The sequence below is a fragment of the Tenrec ecaudatus genome, chromosome 7 (assembly GCF_050624435.1).
Source record: "Tenrec ecaudatus isolate mTenEca1 chromosome 7, mTenEca1.hap1, whole genome shotgun sequence".
NCBI classification, from domain to species: domain Eukaryota; kingdom Metazoa; phylum Chordata; class Mammalia; order Afrosoricida; family Tenrecidae; genus Tenrec; species Tenrec ecaudatus.
The window spans coordinates 165,890,192-165,913,349 of record NC_134536.1 but is presented as its reverse complement, the minus strand read 5'-3'; the positions used below and the strand labels follow the sequence as shown (position 1 = coordinate 165,913,349).

General features: G+C 53.3%; 1 protein-coding gene across 5 annotated transcripts in view; it reads right to left on the bottom strand.

Moving 5' to 3' along the window:
• ANKS1A (ankyrin repeat and sterile alpha motif domain containing 1A) overlaps positions 1–23,158 on the bottom strand; it is a 209,982-nt gene that overhangs the window by 12,395 nt on the left and 174,429 nt on the right. For all 5 annotated transcript variants that reach the window (XM_075555506.1, XM_075555504.1, XM_075555507.1 and 2 more), the window contains one exon: positions 12,907–13,013. In XM_075555506.1, coding sequence (XP_075411621.1) covers positions 12,907–13,013 — 107 coding nt within the window. The remainder of the gene's footprint in view (positions 1–12,906; positions 13,014–23,158) is intronic.

Sequence of the window (23,158 nt, the reverse complement as noted above, 5' to 3'; positions counted from 1 at the left end):
CCTGCCCTGCAGCGTCACTGGGAGCTGGCAGTGCCGCGATGGCAGTGGGTTGGGTCAACCTCTCTCCAGAAGCTCTGCTGGCGCAGTGGGTCACAAGCTGGGCTGCACGAGTTACGGCCTTGGAAGCCCAAGGGGCAGTTGGACTCTGTCCTGCGAGTGGGGGGCACGTGGTGGCAGAGAGGTGGTGGGTTTACTGTGTCTAGGAGACGGCGCCCCATCAGAATCTGTAGACCAACCGCCCTTTTCTAAGCTGCATCTTCACCTGGGACACGGCTGTATTCGGATCTCAGTACTTGCCTGGCTACGTAGTTCCTTGCCGTCACACGCAGGCTGCGTGTGCGTGAGCAGCTTTGCATGTACGTCTTTTCTCGGTGACCCAGAAAAGAAAGGTCGTGTCCGAGGCTGTGTGCGCTGAGGTTTGGGGCAGAGAGACAGGCTTGCTGCCCTCAGTGGGGAGTGAGCCGGATTCTGCACGCTGCTGCCGGCAGGACCGCCGAGGAAAGGCACGTCGTGGCAGCTCTGAGGTGTGAGTTTCTTAGGGCGCGCTCTCACTTACTGGTGGGATGGAGGGTTTTCTCTTCTTTCATTACACACTCACTTATCTCCTCCTACACCGTATGTCTGCATAGCTTCACACAGAAGCCAGGCCACACACTAAGCGGGACTGCGGTCATCCTCACTTCACAGCCTGGCAGTGCGAGGCCCAGCAAGCCACCCGGACGAATGGCGAGCGCTGAGCTTGATTCCACCCGGCAGGGATTCCCCACTTACACGCTGCCGATTTTCTATGGGCTTGTTGGTTGTTTTTTTTTTTTTTTTACAATAAAGCCATAACCCATCAGGGATTTTGTTCTGATGCCAGGTTTAAGAGCAAGGATCCAAGTTTACCTTGTTTTCCACGTGGCAAGGTATTCACTCCTTGACTGGCCTGTGCTTTCCCCTCTTATCAAAAACGCTGCCCCCGGTGTCGCCTAAATTCCTGTATGTCTCTTGGCTTTTCCACTCCTCGTGGTGGTAGCTGCTATCCCAGAGGGCTCCTGCCGAGGCTCTATGTAGAGACCCGCGTGAAGGGGCGGTGAAGTCAGACAGCAGCGCCTGTCTGCTTAGGCTGCAGACCACACCCTTTGTGCAGTGGAGGGTCCAGGAAACCCAGGCACCGCTCCTGTGTCACTCTGACCTAGGGCTGCCACACAGCTCCCACAGGGCCTCAGGGCCAAAGCCTAGAGTCTGCTGACAAGCAAAGGCACAGGGTGGGGTCCCCTACCCAGGCTTTCTACATGATGAGGAAGGCCCTAAGGTGAGGATGTGAAGTGAACCAAATGGTGCATCTCTTCATGCGCGCCAAAACACTGACTCATCCGCCTGCATGCACTGTCACGGACACACCCATGCTAGCCCCAAGGCTCACGGCGGACATCAGGTCCATGTGGAGAGGGAGGCCTTCACTGAGCAGGCTCCCGGTCTTTGAGAGAAAGACGCAAACAGGAACCAAACCAAAGGACCTGGTGGACGTCAGAGGAAACTGCTGCCAGCACAGGCTCTTCCCGGTTTCCGCACCCTGTGGGGTTGGTTGGCGTGGTGACTACAAACACTCAGAGGGCAGAAGCGCTTCTGGAAGTTGCCAGACGTTCTTTATCCAGGGAAAAAAGGGGCCCTGCCTTTAGAAAGTTTTACAAACCCCCCCCCCTGCTTTCATACTAACATTTATGGAGAGCTTACTTCCTGCCCAGCTCTGTGCCAAGTCCTTAGTAAGTTGACCAGTAGGGGATCCACGAGGTAGAACCAGTCACTGGCCTAGGAGCTTCAGCTCATAAGGGTTCCTTACATGTTACATACGGAGGCTCCCAAGTCTAAGTGAAACTCGCCTTCAGGCTTGCCTTGCGTGCGCGTAGGCCTGGCTTGGGTTCTGCGGCCGTGTGAGGGCACGGGAGGCTCCCCAGCCAGGCAGGGCGGCACCTCAGAGAGCCTCATTCCCCTTCCCCTGGCCGCCCACCCTGGTCAGGTTTACAGTCTCCCCTCTTCACAGAGGCAGAGGCGGGCAAAGAGGCGAGGACCCCTGCTGAAGGTCCTCAGGGGCAGGTGACCATCCGGCAGGACTTGCCCAGCAGGTCTACTCTGTCAGGAGCCCCCACAAGCAGGTCTACCCTGTCCCACAGGGCTGCTGGGCGTCGGGAGGGGCTCGATGGGAGGGAGTTGTGTTTGCGTCTCCAATGTGGGCGCCCAGCGCCCAGCAGCCCTGCGGGACAGGGTAGACCTGCTTGTGGGGGCTCCTGAGACTGTTAACAAGAACAGAAAGTCTCATCTTTCTCCTTTGGGGGCGGCTGGTGGTTTCGAGCTGGCGACCTTTTGGTTGGCTAGCAGCCTAATGTGTAACCACTCTGTGTAACCACCAGGGTTCTACTCAGCACACACCCAAAGTGGGTTCCACTCTCTTTCTGCGCGGTATGTTGGGAGTGGACAGTGTGGGCAGCAGTCTGGCTCTGCCACGGGTCTAGGGGTGTACAAGCCCCTGTGAAGGTGAGAGCCAAAGGCCGCCCCGCCTCTCACAGAATAATCGCTTCAACGAACGTCCTTACACTAGAAAGTCCTGCGGCCCTCTCTCCAGCTCTAGGGGAGAGCAGCTTCGTTTGACGTGCAGAGAATCCAAACTGAGCTGAATGGAGACAGACCAACGCTCACTTGGAGGTGAGGGCTGGGGCTTGCCACCAACTCACAGTGAGGGAGCCACAGGGTCAGTGCCCAGGGCCAGCCCGGCTCAGGCAGAGCATGTGGGCAGTGAGAATTCAGAGCGGGAGTGGGCAAGCTTGTTGGCTTCAGGACTTGTACTATCGCTCAGTTCTATCACGGCTGCTGCCAGCCAGCCAGCCGACTGCACCGGGATGCTTCCTCCTCTCTCCCAGTTTCCCACAGTGGGCATGGAAGGCAAGGTGGCTTAGGGCCCAGGTCCCTGGGCATGGACGGGGGAGTGGGGGTTGGAACCAGGGGCAGGGCCTGTATAAAGGGACAGGATCTAGGGGCTGCTGCAGGACCCCAGTCTTTCTGCCCAGTTTTCTCCAGACTTCTGTAGCTCTGAGGACCTCTGTGACCATAAGGGCTGAGGAGAAGGAGCTTGAAAGGCATTGGACTTACCGAGAGGCCTGGACTGTTGAGCCAGGAGGGGCCTCCCCAGGCACCTCCCGACTCCTGGTGACCCCAGGTGTGGCGGACTGGAACTGGGCTCTACACAGCTGATTTTTCAGAAGTAGACTGCCAGGCCTTTCTGCCCCTGGGTGGGCTCACATTGTCCAGGTCTCAGTAGCGTCAACCACCTGCACCTGCACCCCACTGCATGACGACGTGCAGCCCCTGTTCAGTCGGGGGGGCTGGGCATCCCAGGGCAGAGGCTTCCGTCTGTCTCATTTGTCCCCCGCACACAGAACAAGGCCTGGCACGCTCTTGGTATGCAACACCTACTTGCTGAAGGCACAGCGGGGAAAACTTAGGGTTGGGAAAACATTACTGACTTACAGACAGACAGACAGAAGAGAGGCTGACCAGCCAGTCAATGCTGCTGGGATCACCATCTGCTGTTTCTGCAGAACTCTGGAACCTGGGCTGGTGAGGACAGATGGGGTACCCTGGGGAAAGAATCCCCGCCAGGAGAGCCCCCCCCACTCAGGGAGATGTTGAGGCAGAGGCAGGCAGTGAGGCAGGGGAGCAGCGGGAGAGGGACTGCTGGGGCCCAAGAAGCTGTACTGGGAGCCGTCGCTGTCTACAAAAGGCAATGGTTCCACTGTGGCGAGAGAAAACCAAGGCTGAGCAAGAAGTGACTCGCCTACATCCCCAAACCTGCGCTGACTCTATTTAGTTCCCCGAGCTGCCTCTCTCCTTGCCCAAACCAAACAGGCAGACAGACCAGTGAAGGACACTTCACCCTACAGAGGTCCCCTGGCAGCGTGTGCGGATAGAGGGTGGTGGCAGGAACTGGGCTACAGCTGGTGGGTGTTCTTTGGAAAGCTGACCTGGCCCGAGGCAGTGACGTACAGAAGCCAGCTTCCCAGGGTGGCATTGTGCTCTGCTGCTCCTGCACAGCAGCGACAGACAGATGTGGCCCACCAAGGGGCCCGGGCAGGTAGGAGGCAAGGTCCCCTGGGTGACCTGAGAGCTGAGGCCACGGATGCTTCAGCCTCTCCGGCAGCAAGACAAGGTCCCGGAAGGAGACGCGGCACCAGGCCATGGAGCTCTTTTACTGGTGACCTGACCCACTGGCAGGCTGTGAGGTCAGCTGGGCTTTCTCTGGGGGCTGGGACTCTAGGTCCCCACAGTTGGGCAGTGTTAAGTTCCCAAAGCCTGACCTCTGCAACAGGCTCACGCTAGGTCTGCAAGAGAGCCATCTGGAGAGGCAGGGGAAGGCTGGCTGGGGCAGTTTACTGGGCTACCCAGTAAGGACTCCCCTGGGCACGGGGACTCCTGCTGTCGGGCAGGGCTGGGGAAACCGCAAGCTCATCTTGCTGTCAGCATCAAGCGACCTCCTTTACAAGGCGGACATGCTCAGGCCTCACTTTGCCCTTGGCCAGCTCTCACCAGGGGGCTGCAACATTTTGTGTGAAAATCCCATTCCCTTTTAATCCCAGGTTGAGGACCCATATTCTTCAGTCTACATGCGGTGATATCTAAGCCTGGGCCTGCCCGCCCCCACTCCCTCCCAACACCACGGCAAATGGTGAGTGTCCCCAGAAACGAGCTCTGGGACAAGAAGCGAGCTACACAGATGCTGACGTCATCCTGGAAGACCCGAAACCCGGTCCCTTCTGCGCATTTCACTCCACCCAGCCGGGCCGAGGGGAGCAACCCGCCAAGCTAGGGAGGTGGCACCCCTGGGCTGAATGCCTCTTGGCTGTGCGGTGCGTGGAGGCTGTGAGAGAGAAGCGCCATCCTCACAACGACGGTGCTTATGCTCATTCTTGCAGCCACGGTGTCGTCGGTCCATCTCTTTGAGCATCTTCCTTTTCTCACTGACCCTCTACTTTCCCAAGCACGATGTCCTTCTCCAGGGACTGGCCCCTCCTGGTGACATGCTCAAAGTATATACCTCTGGACCCTGCCACTGGCCGCAAGTCAGTGACCTCTCCAGCAGCGGACTTTCAATCAAGCCAAAGCCAGTACGTTCAGGTGAAGGGCGGCTCCTGGGCCACAGTAGCACCAACTGGGCGCCCTCGCAGGAGACCTCAGTTCTTCCTTCCTTTCCATAGTCAGACAAAAAAGCAGGCTGAAACCTCACCTCCTGGGAAAGGCTTGCAATGGGGTCCTTCTCCAGGGAGCCCTCTCTCCTCTCTAGCGGGAGGAGGTGCTAGAGCAGGCCAAGGGCGTGTCAGGGGCTCACCCTGGACACACCAGAAAATACTGGAGGGGCGCTGTGCTTCTCCAACGAGGGTGGGAGGACGCGAGGAGGCGGGCGAGTGTGAGGCTGGCCAGCGGCACCACGCCCAGTGCGGCTCCCACGAGGGAGGCTGCAGCTCAAGCTTAATAACAATAAACAGTTCAGCCAGCGCAGGCCCATAGGCTCCGTCCCTTCACCACCAGCAGCACCTGGAATCCCCCTCCCTTAGGCGTCCCTGGGCACTGGCTGGTCCAGCGTGATGTCTCCTCTGTGCGTTCCCCAGCCGCTCCTTGGAGAAGGCGGAGGCAGCCTGCTTCCATAGAGACCAACCGCCTGGGAAACCCAAGGGGCAGCGCTCGGGCCCCCAAGGCCTCAGAATCGACTCCCTGGGCCTGGGCTTGGTTTGGCTTACTTAGGGGCCTCTCTGAGTGGGGTTGAAGGCTTTCTCCCCCCCTCACTTTTTTGTCCTGGCCGCCCCCACCCCCATTAAAAACTTTAATTTTGGGGTTCTTTTCCTGAGTAGAAAAGGTAAACAAGTTCATTACAGAAATACTTGTGAGCTGTCACCTGGGGGTGGGGGTGCAGTGCTACCGTTCTGGAGTATTTAACTTTTTTTCCCCCAACGGCAACAACAGGATCATTTTAATCTACTTTTTCCTGAGCTTTGTTTCTCAACATTAAGCAGAAGTGGAATTACAGTAGGCATAAACTGTGTTTAACGGCTTTTTTCACAGAACCACCCACTGCAAACGTCTCCCCTGCCATTTAGCTGTCTTTCTGTGCAGTGCCGGTGGTTGCAAACCCCACTGTATGGGGGCCCGATCGTGGAATTCCCGGCTAGACATGTAGGCGTCCTCCATCTTCACAAGACACCGCAGCAGGCAATTCTGTGCAGCCCCAGGACATGCTCCTTGGCCACCTGGGAGGCAGGTCCCTGGGCCCTGAACAGGTCCCTGATCTAAGTCAAAAGCCAGGCCCTCTCCTGAGGCTGGGGTTGCGACAACCACGTCTGCATCCTGCCAGGTCCAAACCATAATCCCAGCCTCCCAGCGCTAAGAGCCAGCTGAGAGAGCTAAGGGGCCTCTGGCAGAGGGAAGAGGCACCAAGGAGGAGGGGGGCAGGGGGGTGAGAAAAGTCTGCGCCAGCGACTATGCAAGGGGCCTGTGGTGACAAGTAAGAAGTAGGTTCAAAGGCAGCTCTGCTGCTACGGCTGTAAGCAGAGGCAGGCAGTAGGCAAGTTAGACCTTGAGAAGTAGCTATCAAAGTAGCCAGCTCCCATATCAAAGTAGCTCCCCACAGGGTCCGAGGACATTTCAGTGCCAGGCACCGACTCTTCGGGGATGAACCTGAGGCCCAATGACTGTGTGATGCTGCCTGGCCAAGATGACCCGTGCCCACCTGTGTGTGGGCTCAGACACAGAACTTTGCAAAGTGGCCTCAGTTGAGCTCCTTTGCTTGACTTTCGGCTGGCCCATTAAAATGCTGCCCTGGCCCCTCAGCAACACTGCCTTGCTTCTACCCACCCCGCTCCCCAGACAGGACCCTTGTCCTCACGGGAAGAGAGGTAACTAAAGTGAGCAGAGAATGTGACTAGTTCAAGAGATGGTAGTTCAAGGTAAAACTGTCACCGGGTCCCAGTCCTGAGGCCCGCACAGTGACTTCTGGAGACAGGCCCTCTCCACCTGCTCAAATTCGGAGAGAAGGGGTTTCTCGGAGGGATGAGACCACCCAGGAGCGTGGGAACTCAGGCTGGAAGCGGTCCCCCTCTGACGTTTGCTCCCACCAGCAGGTTTTCCCCGTCGTCTCTTGGCTAGGTATAGCACTCAACTTGCCGTCTCTCTGCTGCGCACCCTCTCAGCATCGTTCTTTCTGAGGTCAAGGCCCCCGTTCACCCTCAAATTTGCATTGTAGGTTTGCTAGGTCCAAGTCAGTCTGAAGTCAAAGAACTTGGCCCCAAGACATCTAAAGATCCCTTTAAGAAAACCCAACCTCTCCCTCCTCCCCTCCCCAAACTCCACTGGCCCTGAGTGGCTTCCGTCTCACAGGGACTCTTATCAGGTTTCCGAGACCGCGTCCTATACGAGAGCAGCCAGCGCCTTGTTCTCCAAGGGGTCTGAACCGCAGCCTTGTGGTTAACAGTTGAACGTTTACTGAACCAGGAGCCACCAGGGCAGAAGGCCAGGTCGACATCTTCCATTTGCTGCTGCTCACCACCCCCTCACCCCTGTCCGTGAGTTTTAGAAGACAACATTTAACCTAACACTCACATGGGGCACGGCCAGCTTCCACCTCTCATGTTAGGGTGTCACCATGTGACTGTGCTACTTCCCCGCCAGGGCTTCGGGCTCAGGTCGGCCAGATGAAATTTCCATGCCGCAAAGGACAGGCAGGACGGCAGAGTGACTTCGTGTCACCCCGAGAGACGGCCAGGCTGAGGACAGCTCCCCTTACTCCCGGCCCAGCTCTCTCTGCGTTCCATGAACCTTGAGTGCTCCCTGTCCGGCTGGGTCATGCGCTGTGGACTCGGCACGCTGTCTTCTGCCCCAGTGCTTCACTAGAGGGCTTACTTGAGTCTGATTCATGACCAGCTTGCTCAGCTGCTTTGGAAATCAGCCTCCACCACACCCGTGGGTGGGCAGAATGGCACCCGGGGACCAATGCACTGTCCAGTCCGACCTGGTGAATGTTAGGAACCGGCCATGTGGGGATGCACTGAGCATGAGGCCCAAATGCAGCGCCTTTCTGAGAGAAAGAGGTAGATGCGGGGGGCATTCAGTTGAGCGGTCAGAGCGGGACCTGTGCCTAATGTACCTTACTCTCCATCAGCACCTCTGCCTGACATGGGCAGCCCTGAACCTACAGTCTGCGGAGCCCTCCCGGGAATCCCTGGACTCCAGGAGACATTGGGCATGGCTTTACCAGGGAGACCTGCCCTCTAGACTTCACTTTCCTCCCAGAGACAAGAGGGGAGGTGCTTGTCTACATGAGCCCAAGGACAGGAGCTACCAGAAAGCCACCGTGCCGCTGGTTCACACCCAGCAGCAATCGTAGCAGGATCTTTTGGCCAAGCCAATTCCATCTTAAATGGCAGTTAGGTTAGCAGATCTGAAAACAGACATCGGCGACACTTTCTCACAGACATAGGTGAACTCACAGTGGAGAGAGGCCTTCTGTATGTAAACACAGAGCTTTCTGAAGATGTAAGAATAAAATATAGGTGTACTAGTGTTGGGAAAAACTAACAAACCACCAATGCCCTCTAAACGAAAGGGGAGTGGAGATGCCAGAGCAGCATCCGGGGCAAAGAGCGCCGTCCCAGCTGTGCCTGCACTTGGACAGGGGTCCAGAGTGAGCCTGACCCTTCTTACCTGCAGGTAAGGTGGCTGCCAGGCTGCCCTCGGCCAGGCTCCCTGAGATCAAGGGAAGACCCAGCAGAGACGGGAAGCAGCTGGTGCCAGATCAACTCCTGAAATCCCTGAGGAGTCCTGGGTCTCATTTCACGAAACCCTGTTAGTCCAGGAGAGAGGACCCGCCCTTGTCTAAGAGTATGCCTTTCACATCCTTAGCTCTCCCAATCCTCCAATCCCCCAGCTGAGGCCCGTCTCCCTCGGATTCCCTGCTTCTCCATGCTGCGCCACAGAACACCCCTACCCAGCCACCAGCTCATAAAGGATACTAGGAGACCGATGGGCCGTGGTTGTGGAGAGGATTCAAGGCAGGTGTCTCGGGGTGGATGATGGCAAAGAAAGAGATGCCAGGGGAGGAGGGGATGGGGTGGCATGGGAAACCAGGGCAGGTCAACCAGGGCAGATCCCCCTTCTCGCACACAGCCAGCTCGGGGCTGAAGAGCTTGCAGCAATCTTGGAGGACAAGAACACGAGGAACCTCAGGCCTGGGAACGTTCACAGAAGCCAGTCAAGAAGAGCCTCTGGGCTCCAGCTCGCTCCTCCTCAGCTGTCACCTTTCTCAACTTGTGGGAACAAGCTGGCACTGTCCCAGGGACAGACAGGGAAGCAGTGGGAGCCTAATTGCCTATGGCAGAAGCTGAGAGAGAAATAAATTGATAGGAGGAGCAAGAGGCCTCCCCTCTCTGCCCCCAACAAGCACCTGGCCTGCTGACTCAGTCTGTTTCTGACCCAGCCTGAGCCTGCCACCACGGCCAGAATCATCTCAGGGTTTGAGTCTCCGTACCCCCGCCACGGCTGCCTATGCATGCCCAGCTCACACCTCCCTGGCCAAAATACAAGGTTTGGAGACCCTGGGCGGCCCCATAGCCTAGCCCAGCCCATCTGTACTCACGCCAGACTTCTCTGACCACCTGCCACCTGCCGTTCTCTCCCCTCCTTTCCTCTCCAGTGAGTGTAAGGTGGGACCGATCGGAGGGGGGGGGGGCAGGGGGGAAGGCTTGGCCTGACCACTTTCTGGTTGTTTGCACTTGGGCAAGTGTCGTCCCCCACTCCCCTGCCCTGGCTGCCCGTCTGCTTCAGGCTGTGCGAGGCTCACTGCTGGGCCAGCTCCTGACGGGCTTCCCTCCCTCTGCTCGTCCACTGCACTGAGGAGTCTACCACAACACTTAACACCTATCGAATCTTTTGTTTTTCATCTGCCTCATTTTCCCAGCTGGACCACAAACCTAACACACCTACATTATTTGCCTTTCTGACTTCAGAGACGGTTCATTGTAGAAAATCTGTTAGACGTCAAAAAGGAAACCCTCCAGAGACAGCCAGTGAGGCCACTCGGCCCGCTCCCGTGCAGCGGCTGCACACAGGCTTGCTCTCTGGAAAACGCAGACCAAGTTTCAGCTCTCGCCTCATTCACCCAGCACAGCAGGTGGGCATTTCTAACATCAGCGCTCCTTTGAACGAACATGCTTGTTTGTCGGAGTCTCTGCGTAACACCCTGCAGCAGGATTCCGAGCACTTAGTCGGTAATAAGTGAGGGAGGGCTGAGTCTTCAGAGGCCCAGGCCTGCATCAGCCTGCTTGGAGCTTGAAACCAGCCTTGTGCGCAGATTAAGGACATCTTCCCGCCCCCTTCTCCTGAGCAAACCTATTTCCTGTGGACAAGATCTCCAGTGACGTGCAGAGCTGGCGAGGACAGCTGAAGTGTAGACTAGCCACGCCCACTCTCTCACCTCCATCGCTGTCTCCGGGGCCCTGCTGCCTGGCCCCTCCCTCCCATCAAAGGTCCTTTCTGAGCGGGCAGGGAGGCTGTGGATAGAGTTCAAGTTGCAGTGCGTGTCTGTCAGCTCCGACATCTCATCCCAGGTTGGAAAAACAGGCAAGAGAAAAGGGGTGTTGAGCTCAGTGAGGACAGGACCCAGAGGGCCCTGGAGAGAGGGCCTCGATTTCCTGAAAGGCTTCCGTATGTTTGGGTGGCCCCAAGAGGCACACGGAACGGAACGCACCACGTGGAAACGGATTTTGACTCAATGTAAAGAGAATGCTCTAGATCAGCCCAAGCGACGCAAACACTGACTGGGCCACTGCTGTCTGAGGCGCATCCTGGTCACTGAAGAACACAGTAGAGATCACCTGGGAGGGACTCAAGCAGAGAGAGGAGGGCGGGACTACATGACGTTCACGTCCCCTCTACCTGGAGGGGGCTCTGTGACCCTGTCCTCTCCCAATAAGCTCTGAGCACCCGGTCACAGGGGAATTCCACAGCAGTGCCTCCTCTAACCCCCCTCACTTCCTCAACACACACGGAGCCTGGCTTCTTGGGAGCTACCTGCACATCTCACAGAAGAGTTTCCAGGGCATTCCAGAACCCAGAGAAATGTTCACGGTGCACTGAAAACATTCCCGCAGAGCCCCACCATGGCAGACAGGGTGAACATATGTAAATAGGCAACGAGAGGCCTTTCAGTAGCAACACTTTCCCTGCTCCCCCACGTGTGTCTTCTCTTCTTCGTTTTAGTCTTTTCCCCAGTTTCTAATGCCTAATTAGCCTTAGAGCCCATCTGGTAATTTACTTGCAATTACCCAGGGTGCTCTGCATGGTGACTCAGGCCACTTTGGGCATGTGAAGTAACATGCCCAATGGAGCTGTTTTTCTCCACTCCTTGTACAGACTGCCTACAGGACGGCCAGAGCGGAGCCATGTGAGTATCGTGGCTACCTCACCACCCTGCCAGCTTCCCTAGATGAGGATTCTCCCCAAATGGGAGCAAGACCCCAATAGAAGCCCTCCATCTTCCAAGGACATTGGGCCAGGGCCAGTCTTCCCCAGATGCTGGTCTGGTTACAGGCATACCGGGTGGGGCAGGGAGCAGTTTTAAGGAAGCTCCCCCTTCCCAAAATTAGCAGGTGGTGGGGTCGAAGAGTCAGGGTTGACTAAGCAAGCTCCCCAAAGCTCAGCGTTGAGCATACGGAGGCACAGAGGCAGGGGTGTGGAGAGGGTGGGCAGTCTGTGAGCTGTCAGCCCCTCATTTACCTGACAGATGGCCAGTCTAGGGGATGCAGGCAGGCAGAGGAAAGGCCTCCTAAAGCCTCATAGCCAAGGGACAACTCTTCTTGCCCACTGGCTGAACCCCCACCTCTATCCTGGGCTGTCACCCATCCCCACGGAATGTGGTGAGTCAGGGGTGAGCCCACGAGGACCCTAAATATATTTAGTTTGATTTTTAAAGGAAACACAAATTGTTCATTTAAAACCGGGCTCTCCAGGAAAGGGGCCCCCAGCTCTGAGTTATGTTCTGGGCAGACAAGAGAGAGCAGTGAGCTCCAAGCCCAGGGTACAAGCTGGGTCCCCATCCCGCAAGATGCCAAGGAACAGGGGAGAGGCCCTGAGAAAGACCCCTTGTGTTTGGAACCAGAGGATATAGAATGACACCTCAGCTGGAGCTGGAGCTGCTCGGCGGCCACCGCCGCCTCCTCAGGAGCAGAGGCAAAGCTCCCAACTTAAACAAACTCGCTTCGCAACAAAACCATGGGCCCCCAAGTTCATTTAGCCGACTGTCTCCTTTACAGAAAAAACAAAGACTCCTCGGCGTCCCTCCCTCCCCCGGCCATTAAAAACGTTTGTGCCACATAGCCCATAATTGAGGATAAAGTATAGGTGTCTGATATCGCAACCCCCCTGGATCATTCCGGTGCCCACCCTGGGGAGGGGACGCATTTTACCCATTTTAGGGAACACTGATATAAATGAAGGGACATTCTGGTACCAGTGGACATGGGGCCCAAGTCCTGCCCACCACACTCCTGGCGTCTGGCTTGGAACAGCGGGCCGTGGTGCCTCATGGCACAATGCACGGTCTGAGGGCTGCACGGGCAGGCAAAGCGGGTAAAGGTCTGCACCAGCCTCTCAGGACTCAGACTTGTGAAGAGCTGGGGCAGAATTTGGAGGGCCAGAGCTTGCCAAGAAGGCGCACGATACGGAACTGATTCCTGGTGTCTAAGTCACTTCCATTAGCTATTCCCTGGGATGCAGGTCTACGTACTGTTTCCACCTCCAGCAGGGAGGGGCCTCTGGGGCAGTTGGGGAGGCAGGTTTCTCCTGAGCAGCACCCAGCCTGGAGGAGGAGCAGGGGCCTGCACTTACCAGGAAGTGGACATCGTCAAAGCCATTCAGAAGCAACTTGCTCTCGTACTGCTGCAGCCCGATCGACGCCAGCCACTCCCCGACGCTCTGCTCCAGCGTCCGAGAACCTGACGAGAGAGGAATCGGCAGACGCTTGAAAAGGGAAAACCCATTAAGGCGGTAGCAGCGGCACTCAGAGGAAGACAGATGGCACTGCCACATGATAGTCATTCCCATAACGCAGCCAAATCATGTACAAGAGACCACAGAGCAGCGGGCACGCACGCAGCTCCTCTTCTGTGGACAGGCCAAGGACAGGGCTGCCTGGCGCTGCCGCCCCACTTCCACCCCTGAGCTGAGCTGCTCCCGGGAAGTGGCGGTGGTGCATGCACGGTCTCTGTCCACAGTTCAGGGGGAAGCCAACCCCCAACGGTCTCCGATCAGTTCCTTATCAATGTCCAGGTCTTTCTGAAAGTCTGTCCCCACAGGCACTAGGGGTTTGGGGGAAGCTCCTAAGTGCCCACGAGCCTGCTGCTGCTCTTGTCCATGCAACTTCTGGTGCCCCAGTGCTGCTGCGAAAGAGGGAAGTTCTGCGACCTTGCAGCACAAACGGGTCAGGAGAGAGCACACATCTTCATGCAGCGGACACAGGCACACAGCGAGGGCTCCGGGAGGCAAGCGGCGGCGGCTCTTCGCAGGGACTCAGCACATGCAAGGCAAGCAGCAAAGGACACGGCAGGGGAGGGGACAAGGGAGACTTTTACTTGTTTGCCCCCAGCAGTCCCGGAAGAAGCAAACCATGGCCACAGCCCTTTGTGCTCACAGGCTCAGGGCAAAAAGGCGCTGAGCGGGCTCATGGGCCGGGACTCAGAGACCAGGCTCAGGTGTGGCTCTGCTGTGGCGGCAACATCGCATTCCTTTTAACTGCGTGGCCAGCAGGGGTCAGGAGCCCAGTCCACGGCTAGACCCTGGCAGTGGGCGAGCAGGGGGTCTCGTGGGCCAGCGCACTGTCTAGAAGCCTGCCTTCCCCGGCTGGGCTCTTCTTCAGGGGCTGGACGTCCATTGTCCTCTTCTGACTGGCTGTTCCCGGGACTTGCCAGCCGGCTCGGGGGAAAGTGGGCAAGGCAGGTTCAATTTTTGGCTGAAGATGACAAAAACCCAACCAGAGAAAAAGGAGAGGGCAGCGGTGCTGTCAGGCGAGCTGTGGCAACAAAGTCTGTCCACGTCCTGCACTGTCCTCTCCGGCACTGTCCTCCTCAGGGTCTCCAGATCTCCGCTGGTCTCCTCGGAGGACGAGCGAGGACGGGAGGAGGACAAAGATTTGCGGGCTCCTCAGTGGAGGCAGGGGATTTGTGCGGTACAGGGAGGAAAAAAGTTCAGCCTTTCCGGGAAGACACTGGCTGCTGGAAGCTGAATCTCCGCCCCCCCCGCCCCCCCCCCCCCCAGCCAGCTGCTCGGCTGCTCTGCTTCTCAGAGGCACAGATAAGAGGAGAAAAAAGGGAAGAGGTGTACGGAAGGAAAACAGCACTCCAACCACAAAAGCATCACCTCCACTGAACTCCAGACACGACGAAAGTCATTTAGTCATTCCTGGGCACTTTGGGCCCCTTGGGGCTGGGCAATGCCAACTTGCTGGGTGATCTAGGAGTCTCGGCTCCAGCTCCTCCTCTGTCCTCTGCAGAATCGATGGTCAGGGCCAGGGGCACCTCTGGTCACACTGCAGCGGTGCGCCGAGGTGCCGAGGATGGGTGAGACTTGCGTGGCGGCTCTGCTCCGGGAACGCAGGCGGCAGGCTCTTGTGTGCCCACCAAGTCAAGTGTCCCCAGCTGCTGATTCATTCCGGCTGGGCAGCTGTCATCCTGCCTGCTGCCCGCGGTTGTGTGCTCTCAGATCCGCAGCAGAATGCTTTGTCTCACGGAGCCTGGGCTCCACGCTGCCTGCTGCCGGCTCCACAGTCCTTGCTCACTCTCATAATGCCTGGCCCTCCCCTTCCCCCCTCCTCGCCCTCCTCCCTTCCACGCTCGGGAAAATGCATCAGAGATCGGACATCAGAGCAGAAGCTGCTGCTGGTGTCGCCGCCGCTGCTGCCACGAAGGGAGAATCAAAGCAGCACTAGCATCTGAGCAAAATGACAGATTTCCCAAGGCTCCAAGGTGGCTGGTACAAGTGCATATGGAAGATGGAGATGGGCAAACTTTACCTAGAGCTCAAGGGGATGGAAAAAGCTCCGAGCTGAATTATCAAGAAGACCAGAGAGGGGTCATCCCTCCAGCTCTGGCCACCAGGCTCCCGGACAGCCAGGATTGGGGACAGAGGCATAGCCTTCCCTGCTGCCCCGAGTGCAGAGCCCACAGGTAAGAGACCTCCACTTGCCACTTCCAGGATCTCTGGGCCTCCCGTCAGGGCGAGTAAGCCATGGGGTAGCACAACAGCCAAGAAACCACAGCTATATCACACCGGAGAGTTCTCAAGCATGCATCCCAAACAACCTAGAAGCTCACTTCTCTGGGCCTGCTAGAGCCCAGGGCACCGGCAGCTCACTCAGAGCAGCACACCCAGCCTGGGGGCGGAGTGCACTAGAGGGGTGTGGCCAAGGGCAAGCCAGAACCAAATCCCAAAGAAGAACTGCAGGGACAAAACAAGGTAGTTTGTGTGCACAAACAGACATCCAGAACTATTATGCCACTCTCTAAATGTGCTGGCAGCTGCCTGCAGCCCAGGAAGCTGCCAGAGTAAGGGTTGGGTGGAGGGGAGGATTGGGGAACAGGTTCCAGAAGGATCCTGTATTTAACAGCTACTCAACTGCTACCAAGTCAAGTGGTTTTCTTTTGCTCCACAGGCACCAGCCTTTGTGGAAAGAAGTCAGAGTGGCCAGGCCAGTGGGAAGGCTTTCGAGGCCAGAATCCTGAGAGTGGGAGGTAGCAGAGGGATGAGTTGGGTGGGGGTGGGGGACACACTGATAACTGGCTCCAGGGCTGGCAGCACACAGAGCCATGTCACCCAAACTGGACTGAGATGCAAGTGCTATGGTTGTGCCCTTCCAGAGCTGATCCCAAGTCCCAGCTGGGCCGTCTCAGTGCTCAGTGAAGGTGATATGCAGGAGGGCTGGCTCCTTCTCCAACCCAGGTCTCCCCTCCCGATTCTAAAACCCGAGGACAAGTTGGACCCTGGTACTCACCACCCAAAATATACAGTAATTCTGCTGCGGTCTGAGCTAGAAGTTGGTGCGCCCCAAGTTCCTGGGGAAAGCCCCCTCCTGACTGGCCCGACTCCCCTGGCTCCATGTTTCCCAGACTGGCCGCAGGGCAGAGACACGGTGGCTGGAACCCTATAGTACAGTTAGACATGTCTCTGTACAGGGAACCAGCTCTGTACCCCGGGGACTCTTGCTTTCCTAGGCCAGGGAATGGGGCATGGTTCAAATGCCCCAGTCCTTGGAGCCCTGGTGATGCACCGGTTATGGACTGGGCCGCGATCCTTCAGTTCGAAACCACCAGCAACCCCTCGGGAGGAAAGCCAGGGCTTTCTACTCCAGTAAACAGTGACAGTCTCGGAACCCCCCAGGGACAGTTCTACTCTGTCCTATAGGATTGCTCGGAGTCCGTATTGACTTGATGGCAGTGAGTGAGAGGCTCCAATCCAAAGTCAACGAGCAGCAGAATAGATTCAAAACAGAACAAAAACATGATCCAACTATTGACTGCTTACAAGAGACACATCTTAAATTGAAGGACACAAATAGGTTGAAAGTGAAAAAGTACTGCGTGTACATAATATCCCAGAAAGGGATGGGGTGGCGATCTTACTAGCACAGAAAGTAAGCATTTGAGACACAATCTGTCAGGAGAGATAGAGTTAGACAAGAGAAGATTTAACAAATGTATGTTATGCACCCAGCACTAGGGCACCTACATACAGAAAGCAAATACGGATAGAATTGAAGAGAAAAGCCGAGAGTGACAGTAAGTCGGAGACTTCACTGCACTGCTTTCCAAAGACCAACAAGCAAACGGGCCCGAGTGAAAATACAATCCAATGAGACTACGCAGACAGATTAGAGGGGATTTTACAAAGTTCATGGGGAAATGGGATTAAGCGATAAAAACATACTCTTGATTTCTTAACATAAACTCCATGAGTTTTAAGATACTTTTGTAGGTGATGATACTAGTCATTTAGTCTGATAGTGTAGGGTCCTGGGGATCCCACCATGTCAATGCAGTCTGATAGTGTAGGGTCCTGGGATCCCACCGTGTCAATGCAGTCTGATAGTGTAGGGTCCTGGGATCCCACCGTGTCAATGCAGTCTGATAGCGTAGGTTCCTGGGGACCCCACCGTGTCAATGCAGTCTGATAGCGTAGGGTCCTGGGGATCCCACCGTGTCAATGCAGTCTGATAGCGTAGGGTCCTGGGGATCCCACCGTGTCAATGCAGGCTGATAGCGTAGGGTCCTGGGGATCCCACCGTGTCAATGCAGTCTGATAACGTAGGGTCCTGGGGATCCCACCGTGTCAATGCAGTCTGATAACGTAGGGTCCTGGGGATCCCACCGTGTCAATGCAGTCTGATAGCGTAGGGTCCTGGGGATCCCACCGTGTCAATGCAGTCTGATAGCGTAGGGTCCTGGGATCCCACCGTGTCAATGCAGTCTGATAGTGTAGGGTCCTGGGATCCCACCGTGTCAATGCAGTCTGATAGTGTAGGGTCCTGGGGATCCCACCGTGTCAGTGCAGTCTTTCTTACATGATCAACTCAAGGGAGATGGAAGCCCGGTACAGATTTGTTAACATTAGGAAATACAAAGAAGTCAGAGGAACCTAATCAGGGCCGTCAAGCTATATGATTTCCCTGAAGGCTTAATAATTTCCCATAAAAATTCCCAAATTGCTCATGTGATGAGAGGAATGAGTTAGGCACATTGTCATGGTGGTGAAGGCGTCACGGTGAAAAATGCCAGGGTGCTTACTGCTACAGTTTTGGCCAACTTGAAAAACAAACCTCTTGGAATGAGCAGCTGCCACCATTCTTTGGCCTTCCAGAAAGTCAACAAGCAAAGGGACCTCAGCAGCCTCCCAAATGGTTGCTATGACCTTAGCTGTAGACCACTTCGGTAGTGTGCTGTCTTCACGATCATAGTGGTAAACCAATGTTTCATTTCCTGTTGAAATTCTTCTACAAATTGCTTCCGGATCTCACTTCTTTAAAATTTCCATTGAGAGCGCTGTGCTCATCTGCAGCTGGTCTGGGCGCCACCGTTTTAGTGAACAATTTGTTCAATTAAATTTTTTTGGGTTAAGATTGTGCAAGCTGAACCAATTGAGGGGTCTATGGTGTTGGCTGTTGTTTCTGCTTTTAATTGTTGGTCATCTTTAACTAGGACAGAAAGATGATTAATTTTTTCCCTCAAAAATCCACGTGTATGGTCTGTTATTGTAGGCTTTGTCTCTAACATTGTCTTGTTTCTTATCAAACAATCCAGCTCTTTGCAAACGGATTTATTTGGGGCATTACACTCATAATTTTTTAATGTGTGAGTGACTGTTATTCTTCTACCCAAGGTTTGGGTAGGATTCTTCTGTATGTTCTTTATTCTTGCCTCAATGTTTAGCACGATTCATGTTGCTGAGATAGAGCTATTTTCAAACCGTTGGCGTCTCCTTCTTGGTCTTCAAACTAGATTATTTTTAGACATGTTATAACAAATTAAAATAAATTTATTTGGGTGCAAAGAAAAAACCCCAAAAACCAACCCATGCAGTTTTTCATGACGCATGGTTTTTCCATGAACTTTTTGACGGCTCTTCATATAAGACCACTCAAACACAGCACTGTGAGGGGTTTCATGTAAAATAATCATGACGTTTCAGTTCCATTATCTTTTCGAAGCCCTCGTATACACATTGTACTTCACTGCATCAGGCTCATTCTCCAAGGTAAGACGACATTTTAGGCCGCAAGCAAGTCTTGATATATTTGAAAAGACTGAAATCATACCAAGTACTTTCTGACCATATAAAATAAAGTTGAAAAAAAATAAAGTTGAGTGTCAATAACAGGAAAAAATATGAGAAATAATACAAACATGGAAATTAAAAACCACATTACTCAACTACCAGTAGGTCAGGGGAGAGATACAAAGAGAAATCACACTCTGAGTAGAATAAAAATGCATGCATAACATATGGAGATGTATGGGATGCGGCAGAATCCTCAGAGGAAAAGTTATAGCAAAATTACCTACATCGGAAAAGAAAGTCCTCACATTAACAGTCTAACTAGACAATCCCAAGAACTAGAAGGAGAAATAGAAACCAGGCTTCAAACCACCACAGAAAAGTAGTCACAATGGTCAGAGCAGAAATAAATTGAAACAATCAAACAACGAACCAGTGAAACTAGAAGTCAGTTCTTTGAAAAAATGACTAAAATAGACAAACCTTAAGCTAGACCGACAAAAACAACATGCAAATAACCAAAATGAAAGTGGCAACAATGTAACTGACCACCATCCCCCCTCAAGTAAAGAGACCGTGACAGCATGTTAAGAACAACTGCACAACAAACTGGATAACCTAAATGGACAAATTCTTAGAATTACAAACCGACCCAAGAGGACATAGAAAATCTCAAGACCCCATAATAAATGAAGAGATTGAATCAGTGATCAAAACCTCCCACCAAAAATCCAGCCCCAGGTGATACGGTCTCACTGAGGGATTCTACCAAACGCTTAGAGAAGAATTGACATCGAAACCCTTCCTACACACAGAGGAGAAGGGAATGCTCCCTAATTCAACAAACATGGTCCTGACGTCCGACCAGACGAAGATGCCATCAGAAAAGAATACTGAAGGCCAGTATCTCTTAGGACTATAGATGCAAAAATCCTCATACTAGCGAGCAGAACCCAAGAACATGTCATAGAGGCAGGCGCACTCTGTAACCAAGTGGGGTTTCCGGGAACGCAGGGAGGGTTCGATATTAGGAAAGCAAGCAATGCAGTATCACATTGATAGACAAAAGTAAAGAAGCACAGGACATCTACTAGAGACATACCTTTTGACATGTCTAATCCATTTCTAGATGAAAACTCTAACCAAGGAGGGAATAGAGGTAAACCCTCAATATGATCCAGGGCTTATCTAAAAGTCCAACAGTCAACCTTAAACTTCACTGGAGAACCACTGAGCGCCTCACCTTTGAAACGGGAAACAAAACAAGGTGCCCGATGCAGTCACTTCTATTCGGTTCTGTATTAGAAGTCCGAGTCGGAACAGTAAAACAGGACAGGGGAATGTACAATTGGAAAAGAAGTGAAATAATCTCTACCATAGATTAAATGACCCTACACACGGAGGTTTCTCAAAGTTCATGGGAAAATGGATTGGAAAGAAAACAGAAAAACCCAAAGAGCCCAAGACAACTTCTAGAGCTAGCAGAAGAGTTGATCAAAGTTCCAGGAACTAAAGTTGCTATACACAATGATGACAAATGAAGAAGGGGAATTAGGGAAACAGTTCCATTTAAAATAGCATGCAAGAGAAAAAAAATACTTAGGAATTAAAATCTACTCAAGGACATATAAACGCTGAAATTTTATAAAACACTGCTGAAATTAAGATGAAAGGAGGCCATCATAACTGGAAAGATATGCCATGTTCATGGACTGGAAAAATGGTGCTGGGAAAACTGGATTTTTACATGTGGAAAAATGAAGCAGTTTCCTTGCCTCGGGCCATACACAAAAACAAATTCAAAATGGATTAAGGCCCTAATGTGAAAATCAAAACAAAATTCTCAAAAGAACAAGCAGGGGCTATGCTGTCAGGCTCAGTCAGCTTTCAACAATGGATTGTCCAATGTAACAGAGGCACAGACAGCAAAAGACCAAATCATGGAACCTCGTCAAAATTAAACACTTTGTTCCACTCAAGACTTTACAAAAAGAAAAAGAAAAGATAACTAGTGGCTGGAAACACCTTTGGAAGCCATCTAGCTGACAAGAATCTAATCATCACAGTAACATAAGAAACTCTGACACCTTAACAACAGAACGACAAATAACCCAATCACAGAATGGGCAAAGAGGATATTTAAATGGCCACAAACAGAGGACAAGATGCTCAGCGCCACTTGCTATCGGAGAGACGCAAATAAAAATGAGATAGTTACACTTCCACTAGAAGGACTAAGATGAAAACAAACAAGCCAAAACAAACCCCGACAATAACAAATGTTGGGGAGGGTGTGGGGACAGTGGAAGCCCTACCAGAGCTGGTGGGAATACAGAGCAGTACAACTGCTCTGGGAAAGAGTGTTGGGTCCCTTAAAAACAAACAAAAGAACTGCCACATGACTTAGCAAGTCCATTCCTGGATATACGAGAATCCACAACCCCCCCAACTATGTATTAATTTTTTTTAAACAAAATAACCTCATCACCCTCAAAGTACTCTCCATGACACTTGATACAGTGGTCAACTCTGTGATTCCATTCTTGGGAATATTTCTCAAACTCATCTGTTTGGATGGCTGACAGCACCTCCCTCGTTTTTTTTCGCCGCCTCTTCTATGTCGTCAAATCGCTGTCCTTGTACGTATCTCTGAAGTCGCACGGAGCGAAGTAATGTGAGTAAGGGGCGTGGGACAAGAAAGACATGCTGGGGTTTTTTTGACCAAGAACTGGTGCACTGAGATGGCTGTGAGAGCAAGCACTTTGTTGTGGTGGCAAAACCAGGCCCCCATCTACCACAAATCAGGCCTTTTCTGTCGTTCACTGTTATGCTATCTTTTCAAAACCTCTACATAGAAAGCTTAATTAGCAGTTTGACCCAGTGGAATGCAACTCCAAATGTACTCCGAGCTGACATTTTTGCCCGTTTGGGCAGTTGACGGGATGTCCAAAATGAGGTTTGCCAGCAGCTGACATTGCACCTATGAGAAAGCCCCTGGAACACTGAAGGATTTCCCACAGCGCCATCCTCCTAAGCCGTGTTCAACATCGCAACAGTTTCTGTGGCATTTTCCCACAGAAACAAAATTTCACAGCCCCATGCTGTTCTCTTAAATCGGCTATCACAAAAAAACGAAGTTTGAGCAAAACTACTTTTACGGAAAAATTCACTGTGAGCAGAGAGAACCTTCCCAGGTGACGCCTTTGGGTGCACTAACCCAGAGTGCGTTGCTAGACGTTCTCCTAGCAGGAAAAATGCATAATACGCTCAGCAGATTTTTTTTTTCATTTGGGCGGGGATGCCCCCTCCCCATTCCTAAAATACTCGAAAGCAGAGACTTAGGAAGAGCTCTGTACACCACTGTTCATTGTGGCAGTATTCCTAACAGCCCAAAGCAGATGAATGGATAGAGAAAGTCAAGCGCATTAACATTAGGATACTATGAAGCCAGCAGGAGAAATGAAGTCTTGATACAAGCTGCTGTATGCACAGAGCTTGAAGAAGGATGCAGAGCAATACAGGTCACTCAACATGAACAAACCCCATGTGACCATCTCTATAAAAGGGCAAGAACTGGTAAATGTATGAGACTACGTTTATTAGTGGCTACCAGAGGTTGGAGAAGTGGTTCTCGGCCCTTCTAATGCTGCGACCCTTTAACACATACAGTTCCTCATGTGGTGGTGACCCCCAACCATAAAATTATTTTCGTTGCTACTTCATAGCTGTCATTTTGCTATTGTTATGAATCAGGTTACCCCTGTAAAAGGGTCATTGGACCCCCAAAGGGGTCGTGACCCACAGGTTGAGGGCTGCTGGGTTGGAGGGAAGAGGGAGAGGGGGAGAATGGTGGTGGGAAAATTGCATTGATTACAGGCAACAGGTTTGCCCAGCTGATTGTTGCAATGGCTGCTCACAAATGATAAAACCATGAAAAGGTGAACTGTATGAGAGGACTGTGAGCACCGTAGAAAAGTTCTGATGTCTTTTACTTTGATATTCCATGGAATTTTGAAGACCCTCTGCATTTATAACAACAAGAACAAAAAGAGTAGCTGCTGGGGCTGCTTGGGCACCAACACTTCATGGAACACGGTCCCTTGGTTTGGCGGTTTAGGGTCATGGCTCCATGGGGCATCCCAGTTAATTGACCTAGAAAATGCGTTTACTGCTTGTGTTCGACCTCCTACTTGGAACACTGTCTGGCAGGCTCCTAAGGCTTGCAAGCAGGCGTCCAGAGCACAAGCGCTCTCTAGCCTCTCCTGGGACAAGTGAGGGAGAAGGAGAGTTGGGCGTGGGGGAGGGGGCGGGGGGGGGA